Source organism: Onychostruthus taczanowskii, unplaced genomic scaffold (assembly GCF_017590055.1).
Source record: "Onychostruthus taczanowskii isolate IOZ18803 unplaced genomic scaffold, ASM1759005v1 scaffold23, whole genome shotgun sequence".
NCBI lineage: Eukaryota > Metazoa > Chordata > Aves > Passeriformes > Passeridae > Onychostruthus > Onychostruthus taczanowskii.
This window is the reverse complement of record NW_024499573.1, coordinates 5,482,186-5,498,577: the sequence shown is the minus strand read 5'-3', so window position 1 is coordinate 5,498,577 and position 16,392 is coordinate 5,482,186. Positions and strand designations below refer to the sequence as shown.

The following is a 16,392-nucleotide window of genomic DNA, read 5'->3' as shown; positions in this document are numbered from 1 at the left end:
CCTGCGCGCCGGGCCGGGCCGGGCCGGGCAGCGGCGGCTCCAGCGCGGCCGGAGGGCAGCGCAGCGGGAGCAGGAGCGGGGGGCGCCGGCCCCAGCAGGCCACCCACAAGCCGCAGCCGCGCTCGGCCGGGCCCCGCCCACGCTCCCTGAGCCACAGGACCAGCACCGCGAGTCAGATAAAGGAAAACTCAGAAGGAAACGTTTCCCTTCGATTGCTACGACTCAACCATCTGGCAGTAACAAGCTCTTACCTTCGCCTTGCTGGTGATTTATTGACTGGCATTCAATGCTAAAATGTTTGTTTCCAAATGTGCTACACCAGCCTGAAGTCCACTAGTTTTTAACCTACATATTACCATTTGTTAGTGAAACACTAGAAAAGTCTACACAAAGCATACAATAAAAAGTTGTTATTTTATACGGGTTTAGCAAGCAACTTATTTATTTTAAATTAGAACTTTGTTGTACATAGAGGAATCAAATGACAATCAGTAAGAAGTAAGGAGACAGGCTTCCAATTCAGAAACTGGAATTACAGTTCAAATTTTTTTGCCTTCAAGCAACATAGTTTAAACACATCCATTGCAGCACATCCATGAACAAAACCATTATCAGAGTGACTGTATCAAGAGTGTTAGAATTCTATCTTGTTAGTGCAGTTCATCAGACAATCTACAGCCATCTTCAAAAAGTTATAGAAATGAGGAATAACACCAAAACCACTTCAAAGATCACAGTTGCTAAGAATTCTTCGTTTCAGTTCAGATTCAGAACTTCAGTAGAGGGGAATCCAGATTTTCTTTGTTAACATCAGGGCTCAGAGTAATAAGAGGAGAACTCAAATCAATTAGCTGAAAGAAAACCAGAAAAATTTAGCTAGTAGTCAACTGTTGTGCATAGCTACTAGCAGTTATAATCTCTATTATTCTCAAGTACTTTTATTGTTTAGGGTTCTTATTAGTATCTAGAAGACAAATACAAAAACACCACAGTCAAGCTTTTGTATTCAGGTTTTTAAAAACATGCTCATTCTTAGACAAGCACAAGCTTCTCAAAAGGTGGTTATTGCCCATACTTACCTTAAAAACCTCAAAGCCTTTTCTAAGTTTCAGTAGTGTGCATATTGTAGTGACAGTACCATCCAGACAGGACACAGCACTTCTGAACTCCTCTCAACATGCACCCCGAAGTCAGAGCTCTGCAATACTCCTCTTCTGACAAAATTTGAAGGGCCTGGTACTCAACTGAGCCCAACTACACTTTTTTTCAAAGGCTGCATCCTCATAGTTACCAGCATTCATCTGACAATGATCTAAAGGCAGATACCTTCAAGCCACTAATGTGTAAAAATGCTTGTAAAATTTAGAGCAGATTCAAACAGTACACATCTTCCAGCTTAGGAGAGGATTACGAGAGCAGCTAATAAACAGGAGAGGCATCCCTTCTTTTTTTGATTAGAATGGGCTGCTGCCAAGAACTGAAAATGTGCAAAAAAGGTCAAATGAGAATAAGCATACCAACTCTGCTGAAGACAACATTCACTTCCTGCTTCAGAACAGTTTTATTCTCTAACAACTGCTTTAAGAACTACGTTCTTTCTGCATCCTCCTTCTATTTGCAGATTGCTCACTGAGCTCCAGTTCAGACCACATTGTTTTTAATCATGACATTCTCTTAAGAGCACCTAATTATCTACATCATATTGAGCTAATATTAAAAAATTCCTACAGTACTGTGGAACTGCTCTGAAGACAGTTGACATTTTTCTGCTAACATAACTTGCACCAGATGATTTGAATAAAGCTTACCTTTATCTGCCCAGATAACACAGACTTTGCAGAAGAAATCTTACTCACTTCAGGAGTATTGGAAAGGTCAATCAAAGGTCTACTTTCACATTCAGAAGTGTGTGGGAGAGATTCATCTGCTCCAATATCTAGCAGTAAAGCCTTTAAAAAAAAATTGAAGTTTTTCTCCCCTGTTCAGCAAGTTACCTTCATATACATTAAGGCAATCAATTTAGCTTATACAGCTTTAATAATCACAGATCAGGCTTAATTTAGAGCTTGGTATCTTTCATGCAGGACTCATTGCACACAGTGTAATGTAAAATCCTCAGCTTCTATTCTGGCTAGCATCACAGGGAAAATGCAGTAAGGCAAAGCAAAAGAGATCCCTTGCCATATAAAACAGTTCTTCACTTAAAAGTATAGGTAAGTTTAAAATAGAAGATTAGTAACCCTCTTAGTACTTAAATGATTTAACTACAATTACTGTACAATGTTATTCAGCCATATAAACTATTTTCTACAGCTTCACACTCTAGTTATCCTTTTGTCCAGTTTAACTACCCCAGACATGTACTAAGCAGTTCTGAAACACACACACCACCAAGTAAGCTAACAAGGAACATACTGATAAAGTGACATCAAGTAATTAATCCACATTATTCTAAACCTCAGTATATGTAAATCAATAGCCACTTTGTCAAGTTAGTATTTCAGAACATAAACTTTAGTCCTTTCTTCTTAACGCCTGTGGAGTGCCAGCTTCCAACATGAAGCCACTACATTCCTGAGAGAGGGGAAGTGTTCACTGAACTAATTACTTGACACTGAACTTTACTGCTAAATGGACTTTGGGGTTTAATCCTCCCTCACTGTACACAGAGTTGTGCTCCTTTTAAGTGACTGAATTTATAGCTACAGCAGTGTTTTGGGTTTGGAGGGTTTTTCTAATCCCTGAAGGAGCTTTATGACTGCAACACGAACTGCCCTGCAACGTTACTTTTCTAATTGAAGCTACGAGGATTTCACAGTACTCTTCCAAAAGTGGAAGTTTAATATACAATCTTCAAGTACTTGACAGTGCATTTGAGATGGGAACACAATGGAAATACTGAACATGTGATGTTCAGTGCTAAATATAGGCACTAGAGGGTGCACATGGTTACAGCCAATTGGGCACCACAACATAAAAAAAGACACTGAGCTATTTGAGAGCATCCAGAGGAAGGCAACAAGGATGCTGATGGGTCTGCTCCTTATGTGGAGCAGCTGAGGGCACTTGGTCTGTTCAACCTGGAGAAGTGATGAGGGAAGACCTTATTGTGGTCTTGAACATCCTCACCAGGGGAAGCAGAGGGGCAGGTACCAATCTCTTCATTCTCATGATCAGTGACAGGACTCAAGGGAAACATCATGAAGCTGAGTCAGGAGAGGTTTAGATTGGATAGCAGGAAAAGGTTTTTCACTCAGAAGGTGGTTGGGCACTGGAACAGGCTCCCCAGGGACGTGGTCACAGTACCAGCCTGACAGAATTCAAGAAGTGTTTAGTATGGAGTGCCCTGTGCAGAGCCGGGAGCTGGACCTGATGATTCTGATGGGTCCCTTCCAACTCAGAATATATTATTATTTCATTATTCTAACATATTTTAACTTCATGTATACTGAAGTGGTTTCCCTACTTATCCCTTATCTTGAAATAACTCGAGCACTTTACTTAGTTTTGTAGGAAAATGCATTGTCATTTCTTACCTCGGGTTGTTTCTCTTCAGCCAGATCATTTTGTACTTCAGCCAGCTCATTTTGTACTTCTGCCTCTTTTAATGCATTTTCTGCTTCTTCTGTAGCAGTTTTCTCTGGGGAGAAGTTAAGTACAAGAGGTAGCACAGCTGGAGGAGACGTGTCATTTTCTGAAGATGTCTGTGTCTTACTCTCTTGTTTCTGTTTAGAACTAGGGAAAAGAGCATCAGAGATAATTGAGTTCTTTAATCACCATTAACTACTAAAGACAGAAAAGCCAATTTCTAACCTCATTGTCTCCTTTTTTACTCCAAGCTTTAATGACCAAAAAGCTTCCCGTATTTTTACCCAAATAAATGCTAGTTACCCACAAAATACAAAATACTTCATTCCGCAGAAAAAACATAGCCTACCCATGAAAAAAAAGAAGGGAGCATGAAGAATTTAATCTTACTTGACATTTCCATCCAGCCTAAACTTCACACAAGGTATTTCCGTTGTTTTTTTCTAAACTTGGAACAGCTAGCAAAGAGGCATTGATTTTGTGTATCACTAAGGAGACAACTTCAGTCCCTGCTGAAAGAAAGCCCTAAGGCTGGAGGACCAGAGGCTGTAATCTGATTACTATGATAAAGTCACTATAGAAAGAATAATTGTTTCCTTCAGAGGAAACACTATTTGAGACATTTGGCCTAAGTAACATGACACAGTTTTTTAGCCATGAATCATTCCTACTTTAATACAGTTCCTCTCCACCAGCCACAAAACAATCCTGCATACATATACACGGCCCTTGTCAGAAGATGCTGGGTGGATAATACGAAGAAGGCAAGACCACTTTCACAGGAAAAAAAAAAAGATAATTAAAACATAAGTAAAACTATTCAGAAAATAAAGTTCAAGTCAACAAAATCCTTGGCTTTTTGACTGGTGCTTTAAAAAGTGTCATTTTACAGACAAGTGGCAGCAATATAAAACAAAAGTTAAAAGTAATATGCATTTTAATCAGCTGTTTCTCTTCAGAAGGCAACAGCCAAACAACACCAGAGCATCAGACACAAGTCTTAAATTTTTACTTTGCTCAAGAAATACAAATAATTTCCTATTAAAGCTGTAATTCTCTAGTGTTAGATATTGACTCACCTCAGTATGGCTTATACCATTTTATCAATCACAAGTCATAAGTTTTTATTAGGCCTACACAGCTTTTCTGTGCTCAAATGGTTTATTCTAACATTTAGCAGAGGCCAAGAGTCATCACTTGAGTTCACTAAGAGGCAGTCTGCCTACAATACTCATTTCATACACGGAGATTTCATTTCATACATTTCTGAGATTTCTGACTTACCCAGCTGTAAAAGTCTTTTTGGTAGAAAAGCTGAAGCTTTGCCGAAGAGACGCAGCATGTGGAGAAGTTGGCATTCTTGGTACAGTTCTAGGAGTCGCTGCTGGGAACCCCGAGATCCGACGCACAGGCGTAGGTAGGCCAGACCGCTTCACGCTGGCAGGAGTCATGGCGGCAGCCTTCTCAGGGAAACAAAAGCTCTGGAAGGCCTTCTCTTCTGAGGCTTTCACAGGAGTGCTGACTGCCATGGCACTAGGAGAGGAACATGCCTTAGCCAATACCTTCTAGAAACCGTTGGGATAATACTCTTCTACCAAACGACAGACATCCACTTCCCTTTGGTCAGTAAGGGAACAGTAGTCACCTTAAGGCTGATCATCACAGCATAGTAAGGGCTTTACTGGATCAGCATTCTTTAATTATTTAATTCTATTAATTATTTTAGTCTATTTAGCACTGCAAAGAAGCCTCTTCTGAATAGAGTGGGAGGGTTATTTGGTTTAGGTTTGGGTTTTGTTTTAAATCAGTTCCAATAGGCATCAACACGTCTAACTTGGCAGTCTCAAGGGACAATGAAGTTAGAACTTCTCAAAGACTGTTGTGACACCCAACCATGTTGCATGCTAAGAAGGATGCCTCAGTGCATTGGATTTTCAGTGAAGCCCTACCTTCCAGGTGTGCCACAAAATGTTAATCCAAGAGATGGTGTTGCTTTTGGTACCAACTTGTTTGGTGTTGCATCTAAAGAGAAAATTAATTGTTAATTGCTATCAGATTAATATTTATTTCTTTTATAGCAGTTATCTTTAAGTTAAATGTGGACAGAAGTGTAATGAAACAAATAACAAGCCTTCAAGGCAACATTTGCTTTTAATGACCAAAGTAGAAGACAGGTCATACAAAGTATGTGCTTACCTTGAGTCTTCACAGGAGCCTTAGTTTGACTTGTAGAAAGAGACAAAACTCTAGCCTTGGGCTTTGGACACAGGCTTCCTTTTGTTGAACTCCCATCTTTATTCTGTTGACATAGCTGCTGCAGACTGGAAACAGAGCTTGGTCTCCGAATTCCGCTGCCTGCAGCCTCAGATGATGTTGCAGAAGCTGAAGATTTAGCCAGGCTTATGGCACTAGGTATTTTGGGAGTACTAGCTGATCTCACTTGCTTCCTGGATTTCTCAGTATTGGCAGCTTGCAGAGATGACACTGAGGTAGGTCTGACAAGGGCCAGCTTGCTTGTACTAGATGAAAGCTTAGAGCCACTCAGACTAGCTTTTGATGCCACGCTTGATTTTCCTGAAATAGAAAGTTGTACTTCTGTGAGTTTTGACTAAGCAGAATAATTATACTAACACAGGAAAGAAAAACAGCAATTTACAGCATTTTAAATTCAGGTTCAAACAGTTCAAGTTTAAGGAGAATATACACAACTACTGAAAACTTATTCCTCAAATTCTTCAGCAATTTTATTTTATAGTCTTCTCACCAAATTCCTGAATTACTGCAACCAAGTGAAAGAATATTCTTCAAGGAATGCCAGAACAGCTTGCAGATGCAAATTACTTCCAGCACTTACTCCCAGCAGAGCTGGCCCTGTTCCCTTCAGCAGCCTTTCAAGGAGGTAAGTTTGAGTTACACTGATTAACACCACAGGCTAAACTACCACAAAAGCACATTTCCCAGATTTCTGTGAAGTTCTTACTTTCAGCCTGTACGTTACTTTCATTAACAGGATGAATCTTGATTAGACAGTTCTAGTGCATAAAATAGTTCATACTAAGTTTTTAATAACAGTTATTAATCTCCCAGAAAGAAGGTGCAAAATAAAAATTGGCCCAAACCTGGTATTTTGATAGATGTACAAGAAGTGTAGCCCTCACATCTGTCAGTACTTCTAGGAGACTATTTTCCTGATCCTTTGAGGCTTATCAAAATGGTTAAATTCATGGTCTCAACACAGTGCAAGCCTCTTGGCTGTGTTATCTCCCTAAAGGTGTTTTTCCCATCTGCTTGAGAAAAGCTCATCCTTTATTTACCCTTACAGAGACATGGAATAATGCCTCCCACCTTCCCTCCAAATTTCAGTTGTTTTGGTGTTTCGTTTTTTAATTCCAGTCAGACAAGCTCAGAGCATTCAGAAGCTCACGTTCTTGGCTCTAATAGAGGAGGTCATGTATAAAGGAAAAAGAATTCCTGGGGCACTGATTCCTGTCCAGCTCTGTCAGATGCTCACGTGTAGGCATCAGGTTTGTATGAATCTAGTCAATCTACAAATTATGGATATCTAACATTTATCTTTAGTCCACAGGGATTTACTGGGCTAGCCTAGAAAATTTTATTCTCCATACAAAACACTTCTTAATGCTTGAATGTACTGAATACCATTAAAACATTTCCAAATCCGAAGTCCAGAAAATGCTTAGCTATTTCAATATTTATTTGTGGCACAAATCTGTATTAAGAGCAATTACCTTTTATGCCTATAGGAGAAATTGGTAAACTTGAATTAAGGCTTGAGTTCATGCTGGAAACTGTTGATGAAGATGATGATGTAGTCTTCCTTGGGAGACCACTGGCAACACGAGGACATTTCAGATATGTCATCTTCCTTAAGCCAGGCTGAGTCAAAAGCAAAAAAAAAAATGCCCTATTTAACACATTATTTTGCCATTACTTGTCTTGGTATTATTACTTTTTACTTGTGAATTTTAGAGGAGCTCTTTAACTCAGATTACATTTTAAGAAGTGAATTTTCTTAGAGACAGATCATTGTATCTGGATTATTATACAGAATTAAAACATCAGATCTAGGAGACAAACAGCTATTTTATTCCTGCCACAAACTTAATTGTGAACTTAAAGGAAGTAGAGAACAAAAAGAGTCAGCCCAAGCACCAGAATGTCAGAGTCCTGTTATTTCTACAGGTGATGGCTCTTGAGAGGCCCCTGCCACATCTTCAGTAAAATCTGTAACACGTACTAGAACCTAAGCTAAAGTGTAGAGCAATAAAATCCAAAAGATATTCTATCAAAAAACTGGGACTGGTGCTCACAAGGTCACTAACACGACTGTTTCCTTGCTATCCCAGGATACATTCCCATTGACAAGGATTAAATAAAGCCACTTTTACACATTAAGTATAAAATTACATGAAGTGTAGCAGTGTAGTAATTTTATCAGCAACACAGCAGTGTCAGAAACCAGTTAGAAGAGAAGCCAAGAATTAATAGTATTCACAAAACCAGACCACAAAAAGAAATTTACTTGCAAAAGAAAGGAAAATAAATTTACTTGCAAATGCTCTATACTGTCGTAACAGACAAGTAACCAAATTGTTACTATACTATAGCACCTGCCCTCATTTTTTTTTCTACATATGTTTTCTGACTAAGGATTTCTGACTAAGGATTTTATGAGGTAGAAAAGCATCAGAAGATTAAAGTTTTCTTTCGAAAATAAAAGACTGTAGACAGGTTAAATATTCCTAAAGCACAGACTTCACTTGAACAAAATGTTGCCCAGAACATGACTTTACCTTGTCAATTGTCAACAAATTGCTTTTTCCAGAAGCAGATGATGGTTTTGCCATTGGCAGTTTGCCAATTGCCTTTGTATTTGTTTCCTTAGTTTCCTGCTCCTCTGATAGGGGGAATCTAGCATTTTTTGCAGGAGACACACAGATTTTAACAGGGCTTCTGTCAGGAGGAGCAGGAAGAGCACATTCTTTGCCATCTGACACAGTTTTGTGCGAGGCCTTCTGAAAACAAGGTGGCAGCTGACACGCTGGGCTATCCTGCACACAGTACGTCTCCCGTTTAACAGGCCTGGGAGTTATTTCTATGTTTTTGTTTCTCAGTATCTTCAGCTTTGACTTTGAGTCCTCCACAAATGTTTCTACAGTCTTGTTTTCCTGTTCTTCTGATTGGCTTATTTTGGTCTCCTTGTCCTTGCTTCCAGTCTCTATTTGCAGTGCCAACAAATGAGCTTCTTTGAAAATTTCCACAAATTTCTCTCCTTGAAGCGGGCTCCACATGAGTTTATCATCAAAAGCAGACACAGACTTTTTTGCTTCCATACTGGCAGCAATACATCTTTCTTTGTGTCCCACAGGTCCAACAAAAACTTCATCTTCATTTCCACTACAAAGAAAAATAATTTAGCCCGGCACCTTACATGCACCCATTTTGAAGGGCTTACAGGACTTACATAACTTACCTTGTTGAAGAGAGTGAAAGGTCAAAATCAAACTTTTCATCAGTCAGAAGAGGAAAGTCTGAAACTATAAAGAGGATTTTGTCACAGCACGGATTTGCAATGAAAATGATTGCATTATGCTTTGACAATTTGGTGAGTGATGTCAGCTGGCAAAAAGCTTTAGCTACCAACTTTAAAATATTAAACTTAGGAAAACATATTTTAGGTCCAAGAAATTTAAGGTACAATTGTGAATATGATCATAATTGTGAGATGCCCAAATATTGTGAAACAGCTTAATGGTAATTTCTAAGCAGCTGTAACAGCAACATGGAATGCAGCTCATCAGCAGCCTCCAATCAAAATAACTGAGAACATGTAATCTACAGCCATGTGACAGTGCATTTGTCCCATCCATCAGTACTTTTATTTTTCAGGTTACCACAGAACAGTAGCAGGAGCCAGTGAAAAAGATTACTTTCCTCATCAGTTATATATACCCTATATAAATATAAATCAGCAGTTGATGGATAAGGGAGGAGCTCATATTAGAGGTATTAGATATATAGCAGACTGATCTGAGCTGGCCTAACCTATAACAGGGCAGGTACCACATAGAGAATAACTTAACATGTTCTCCACCTACCACTGTTTGTGCAAATATCCAGTTTTTCTTCCGTCAAATGACTCAGGCTATGTACTGACATTTCTTTGTTTTCTTCCATAGTACCTGGAAAATATAGAAGGAGACATGCAAGAGGTTTAAAAAAACCCCAAAACCGAACAACAGGGTCATACACTTTGATGATACTGCTGAATTAGTGAGGAGGTAAACATTCATTTTGAAGACTCTCATATTTAGGGACTGCTACACAGAATCACAGAATAGTGAGTGTTGGATGAGACCTCTGAAGATCATCTAGTCCAACCCCGTATCAAGATAGGGCCATGATATGTATATATATATATATCAATCCCATATATATAGGGTCTGTGTAGTCTGGAGCAGACTACACAGGAACGCCTCCAAGCGGGTCAAGAATATCTCCAGAGAGGGAGATTCCATGACCTGCCCGGGCAGCCTATTCCGGTGTTCTGCCACCCTCGGTGTAAAGTTCCTATTCACGCTGAAATGAAGCTTCCTGTGGATTAGCTCAATTTAGTATTGCTACTCATCCTGTCGCTGGGCACCACCGAAAGGTGGTTTATGGGATGCCACACAGTTCACTATCCCGCCGACCGTCCAACCCCCCCACCTAAGCCGAGCTCGCACAGGTCCCCCCCTTCCCCGACGGGAAACGGGGAAAGGCCTCCGAGCACCACGCTGGGGCTCTGGGGAAGGGCCCGGGCCCGGGCCGGGGCCTCCTCCTCCGCCGACCGCCGCCGTCCGCCCGCGCTCACCGCTCGCCCCTCACGGCCGCCGCGCACGAGCCGCGCCGCGCACCCGCCGGGCTTGGAAAGCGCGCCCCGCTCACGTGACGCGCCCCGCGCGCCCTCATTGGCAGGTTCGAAAGGCTACACGAGCGTTTCCGGTGCATTCTGGGACTTGTAGTTAGTAGGTGTCCCCAACGGCTGCTCTTTTGGGCTGCGCAGCCCGCTCCGCTCCGTCCTCGCCCCTGGCGCGGGCTCTGGCCGTGGTGTGTCACCCCCGCGGGCCGTCCTGGCTCGGCCCGGCTTGCCTGGCCTGTCTCGATAGCCGCGGTGGTGGCTCAGCCCCAGCAGGGTGTGGGCATTGCCGAAGGTCTCGCCGTGAGGCCGTGCCTGCGGGCACAGGCGCCGTGCCGGCTGCGGTGCGGCCTGCGCGCCCATTCCTTTGGTTTCCGTGACACCTTTGCTGGATATGGTTGTCCTGGTGGTTTAACTTTAGAAGTGAAGCTAAACGGCGGTTCAGCTTGGACATAAGAGGAATTTAATCACAGAAAGCATGACTAGACATTGGAATGGGCTGGCGGGGAGGTGGTAGAGTCATGGTCCTGGAGGTGTTCAAGGACAGGCTGGATGTGGCGCTCAGCGCCAGGTGTAGTTGTCAAGGTGGTGTTCAAAGGTTGGACTCAGAGGTCTTTTCCAGCCTAATAGGTTCTGTGGCATAAGGAATCTAATCCTAAAGTGTCATAGGAATAATGAAATCCATGGATGTCAGTCCCAGCTACAGACTATTGTTATCAGTCCCATTAAAGCAGCCTGACTGTTAGAATAGTTTTAAAAGTAGAACCATGTTCATAAAAATACTAGGAAAACACCACTCTTCACATTTCTTCTAACATTTAATGCTGTGCAGTGCTTAGGGTTTTCTCTTCATGCATACATGGTATGAGAAATTGAGTTCCAGTGATGTATTCTGTTCTAAGCATTTTTAGATTACTAAATCAGTCAGCTGGAATTTTTCAGCTGAATAAGAATAGTTAACCATAGTTAATCATAACCTACAGATTTTCATATAGATAAGATACTCTCTAATCCTTTCTGCAGTCGACCATTTGTCATTTTTTTTTACCTTTCATGGAGCCCCACAAGCAGTATGTATGTGACAGCATGTATGTATATAGCAAGTGTCCTATATATTGGCAAATATGCACAATAAATGGCTGGGACAATTAGGTTTCTGCTGAAAATTAACATGCTCACCTCGCACTTCTCCCTCCCCTGAGGAGTCCCTCCTGGCTGGCTGTGCTCAGTTGCATGGGGAACTGTCCAGCTTAGTTGCTTGTAAAACAGGCCAATCCTCATTGTTACCATTTCTGTCTTCCAGCATTTGACATCAGAATTTTCTACCCCTTCTCTTTGATATTTTCCTCATTGCTCCTTGAATTACTCTTATGGATGTAACGATTTTAATTTATTGGTTTCTTTTATTTCTTTCCATACAATTTAATGTCATTACAATTCCTACCTAGTTCATTTGTTTCACTTTTTTCTCTGTTTTCAAGACTTCATTTCCTTTTATGAAAGGAAATTCTTCATTTCCTCAAAGGAAATCTTGCCATTTCAATGAGGATCAATTTGGAAAGGTGTGGTCTATTTCCCTGCACTTTATGTCATCCCATGCCATTTGATTGTTTTCCCTTTGTTGCAGATTTTTTTTCTTTAAGCATTTCATTTGATTAATTTCTTCTCCTGTCTTTTTGTTTGACTTCATTCCCTGATTTTGGGACTTTAGTAAATTTAATTTTGGTAATTTTTAGTCCTTTTCACTGCACCTCATTTCATCCCAGTCAAATTCGTTTGAGTCACTGCATTCCCAAATTTTCTTTTTTTTCCATTGCATTTTTTAAATCATATCGTATTTCCCTTCCAGAGTGTTTGTTACACTTTCTTCTCTGTTTTCAAGATTTCATTGTTGAAATTTCTGAACCAAAGTAAAAAAATTAAAATGGAATGGGATGGCACGAAGCGCAGGGATATGGACCAAACCTTGCTGAATTGGTACAGTTTGAAATCATAAGATTTTGAAATGAATGAAAATGAAACCTCAAAGTCAGCGAGAAAAGTGAAACAAATGGACTGGGGCAGGGTTATAATGGCAAGAAATTCAATGGTCAAAAACAAAGAAAATTCTGAAATAAAGCTATTGTCATCAGGTGAAGGGAGATGACATGAATTGCTCCCGTTTGCATGCCTTTTGTAGTTGCAACGTCCCTGAAGTTCTAAGCTTTGTGCTTTTCTCAGCCCTGAGCCTGACCCTAACCCTAGGTGGAACAGTGAAAGCAGGCTGTCACTGAGGCTAGGTGCAGGGAGCAGTGCTGGGGCAGTGCTCCTCTTGGCACGCCTTCTTCAGTCCCTGCAGCTCTGGGCTTTGTGGTTGTCTCAGCCTGAGCAGAGCAGTGAAAGCAGCCCCATTGCTGAGGCTGGCTTGCCAGGCACATGGGCGGTGCTGAGCACAAAGGTGCTCAGCACAATGGAGCACTCTTGGGGCAGGGCCCTGCTCCCCTTGGCAGGCCTTTTGTAGCTGGAGCAGAATATACCTTTATTGCTGCATCTATCCATGCTTATATTATTTAAGAAAACCAAATCCAAGGGTTGTAACTGCCTATATTCTCAAGATCAGGACTGAAAAAGCTAGAACTGATACAAGTCAGTAATTCTTTACTGATGTCAGAATTCCTTCTTCCAAGTCATTGTAATATTTCTGTTTTCCTATATTTAATATATTACTAATAATGAAGAATGAGTCTTTGTTCTTGGTAGCTTCACTGGTTCCAGTGACACAGTTTTAATCACAAACTCAGTCTTAACTTTCTGGGGTGTAAGTGATTCTTCCAGGACATATTTGGAAATTACTAGTTGTTTTAATAAAACTAAAGGAACCAGTTTTATTTATATAAAAACATAAATGCTGTAACCAGGACATATATGAAGGAGAGGCAAAAGCCTTTAGAAATGCACCAGAACTACAAGTTCAGATTTGTTCTTAATAGCAATTATATGTGACAATAAGCTGAAAGTAACAGTTAATTAAGAAATACAGTTATTTTAAAGATGATGCAATAAAGTGTTTTGGGAAAGAAGGGTTTTGGTCTGTCTTTATAAATTGCAAATTTAAATGTGTTTGTTTACAAGCCCTACAAATTATTACAGGGGCATTGAATTGGTAATACCAAACCCACCATTAACCCCGCTGATCATGCAACACCCAGCTTGGGAGAAACTCTGCATTGGCACAGCCTCTTGGTAATTAATGGCTCCAGGTGGTCATGGAATAATGGGATGTATGTGACCGTTACTAACCCTGGATATCAAAATGTGGTTTTTTTGTCGTGATATATTGCGTATTGACTGCTTATTGAATGTGATCATATTATAAAAGTCAAAGCTTTTTGAAAAGCGGTCTGCTTTTTTCATAAAAAATATTTTGAGTATTACAGCATATGTAAGTGATGGTGGCTTGAAATTTCACTCAAGGCAATTTAAACCAAATTACAGTTGTAGAAAGGAACTAAGTTTTACCCCAGAATAGCTTGTGATCTAATAGAAAGTAATTCTGTTACAGCTCATCCTGCATTTTTCATCACTACCACCCTCCATCTGTGCATTACTTGTGTTGTTATAAATTTGGCAACACTTCAGCAGCGAGCTACTGTTTATAACTAGAGATCCCAGCAGCTAAAAGAAGCCAGTCACTGGGATTACTCATAACTTGCCTTGTGAACTGCTCAAGGGAATTTCTTGAAGAACTGTGTCAAAATCAGCTTTAGAAACCATTAATTTGAGAGCTTTCATTGACACATAAGAAGTGTTCTGAGATTACTGTTGGTCAAGTTGGTGGGCTTGGAAAGAAGATTCTTTTTGTTGGTACTGAGAGAAAATTTTCTCATTTTGTGCAAGGAAACGAGAATAAGCTTTTTTCCTCTCTCCAAGAAGAAATCTGACGCAGTGGGAACTCAATCACCCAGACACCATGAATGCTTGCAGAAGGTAAGCTGCATATACTGCATTCCCCTCAGGCAGGACTAGAAAAGCAAACTATTTATTGCCAGAATATTCCTCTCGTGGTCTCCACATGATGCTCCCAAATGATCATGCACTGTGTTATTTGATTTGCAGCCACACATGACAGACTGTCCTGATGAAATGTTAAATGTCTAATTCTGTAATTACCTTCTGTAAAAGCTCAAGGGCAGAACTTCTCGTTTATTGATTAATTCCCTTTTGGAAATTGCGTTTCCTAGTCTTAGAGTTTTAACAAATCAGTTTTGACAGCTCTCTTCCAAGTGTGCCTAAGTATGTAATTTGTGGTTTAAAGTTTGTTTTTACTGATAAGGTCTATCTGTGCTGACATTTGTGGTAATCTCTACTCTTCTGTCACAGTAACAGCAGGAACACGTATGAACCAGACCTGAATATATCTAATCCACCTCAGACCCCTTCCTAACGAATGTGAAAATCACAAGCTAGTTAATCTCCTTTTGGCATTCCAGTTCAGATGTAATTGTGCACATTAAACACTTCTTTTCTCTTAAAAAAAAATTAAATTAAAAAATGGCGAAAGCAGGAGGAACAAGGACTTAGCACTGGGGCTTAGCAGGCAATTTTCAGTGTAGGTAATAACTGGAGGTCTGTTGCCATAGGTGAATACTTCTAGTTTCAAACCCTTTGGGAAAGGTGACAAAGCAATGTCAAATGTTACTGCAGAGACTCCTGCAGATATGCTTTATGTAGTTACTCCTGACTGGTATCTTTGCTTGATGAAAACCTTGATACAAGTCCGCTCTGAAAAGCAGAGATAGAAAAACATGCCAGAACAGGATGGGAAGATCACATGCTGTGCTTATCCCCATACATTAAAGCTTTGAAAACTGTAATGTTTTATTTGAACCCTGCCACTTTCATAATATTACAAAATGAAAGGGTGTGTTTCTTCCCATACAATGATCTGTATCAATAGTGAGGAGTAAGAACACTGTTTTTCCTCTAACAAGCCCATATCCAGTCACTGTGCCTGTCAGTGGGAGAGAAATACCAAATGGCTGGTAAATGTTTTGCATTTCCAATTATAGAAACTATTTCATTAGCTCCAGACAATCTGAAGAGCTCTTTCCCAAATCTAGTCAATGATTCAATGCACACTCTGGATTTCATTACAAACACTACTGACCTTTTAATAAAGAAGAATAATTTTTAACCTGGATCTTGTTTTTTGTTACATCAGGATCCATTCTCTCCGTGCTCACAGACAGAAAACTAATGGAAACAGAAGTGAGAACTGGCACAGCACCTCTGGGTTCCAGCACCAGCATGGAGATGATCTTGTTACAGTCCACACCCTTTACACAGTGATCATCATGATCCTTCTAGGAGCACTCTGGGGAGTCTGGTCAAGAAAGGATTCATCCTTATAGCAGCAGTATAGGAACTTTCATTGTCAAATATTTAAAGAGGTATTCGTGTCAATTATCCATACTCAAGAGGTACTAAAAATGCTCCCAGTGTATTTCAGTTTACTTGAAACTGCTTAAATGCTTGCTACTTGTGGAAGCGAATCCATGAAGCAATTTAACAAGCCATGTACAGAACATAATTTTGTGAAAAACAAGAGACCTGTTTGACCTGTACACATTTATATTACCATCAGCATGTATATGAAACTTTAAGCACGATGTTCTAGAAAGAAGAGTTCAATTTCTGTTTTATTGTTCAGTATTTTGTATGTCCACCCCAGCTTTCCATTTGTGAACTTCCTAAGTCTCTACCTCTGCTAAGTTTGCCTGTCCCAATCCATGGTAAAACATACACTGTAAGCAGGGAAATAATCTGCTGTGTCACAGCAACATAATAAAAAATAATCAACAAACCCAGCTATTCTGTTGGCAAAGGAAGATCACTGAAAAAGTCAA

General features: G+C 40.4%; 1 protein-coding gene across 2 annotated transcripts; it reads right to left on the bottom strand.

Moving 5' to 3' along the window:
• Positions 1–418: 418 nt before the first annotated feature.
• On the bottom strand, positions 419–10,524 carry GTSE1 (G2 and S-phase expressed 1). Of its 2 annotated transcripts, none has more exons than XM_041405379.1 (11): positions 10,463–10,524; positions 9,708–9,791; positions 9,083–9,146; positions 8,403–9,006; positions 7,338–7,485; positions 5,785–6,162; positions 5,538–5,610; positions 4,873–5,121; positions 3,537–3,735; positions 1,809–1,949; positions 419–1,477 (listed from the first exon to the last, which is right to left on the bottom strand). In XM_041405379.1, exons 2-11 carry the CDS (start codon positions 9,784–9,786, stop codon positions 1,397–1,399), a joined length of 2,016 nt encoding a protein of 671 aa, XP_041261313.1. In that variant the 5' UTR covers positions 9,787–9,791; positions 10,463–10,524; the 3' UTR covers positions 419–1,396. The 2 variants fall into 2 exon arrangements, with proteins under 2 accessions (XP_041261313.1, XP_041261312.1); XM_041405378.1 differs by having other exon boundaries at positions 419–851.
• Between the last annotated feature and the right edge of the window lie 5,868 nt (positions 10,525–16,392).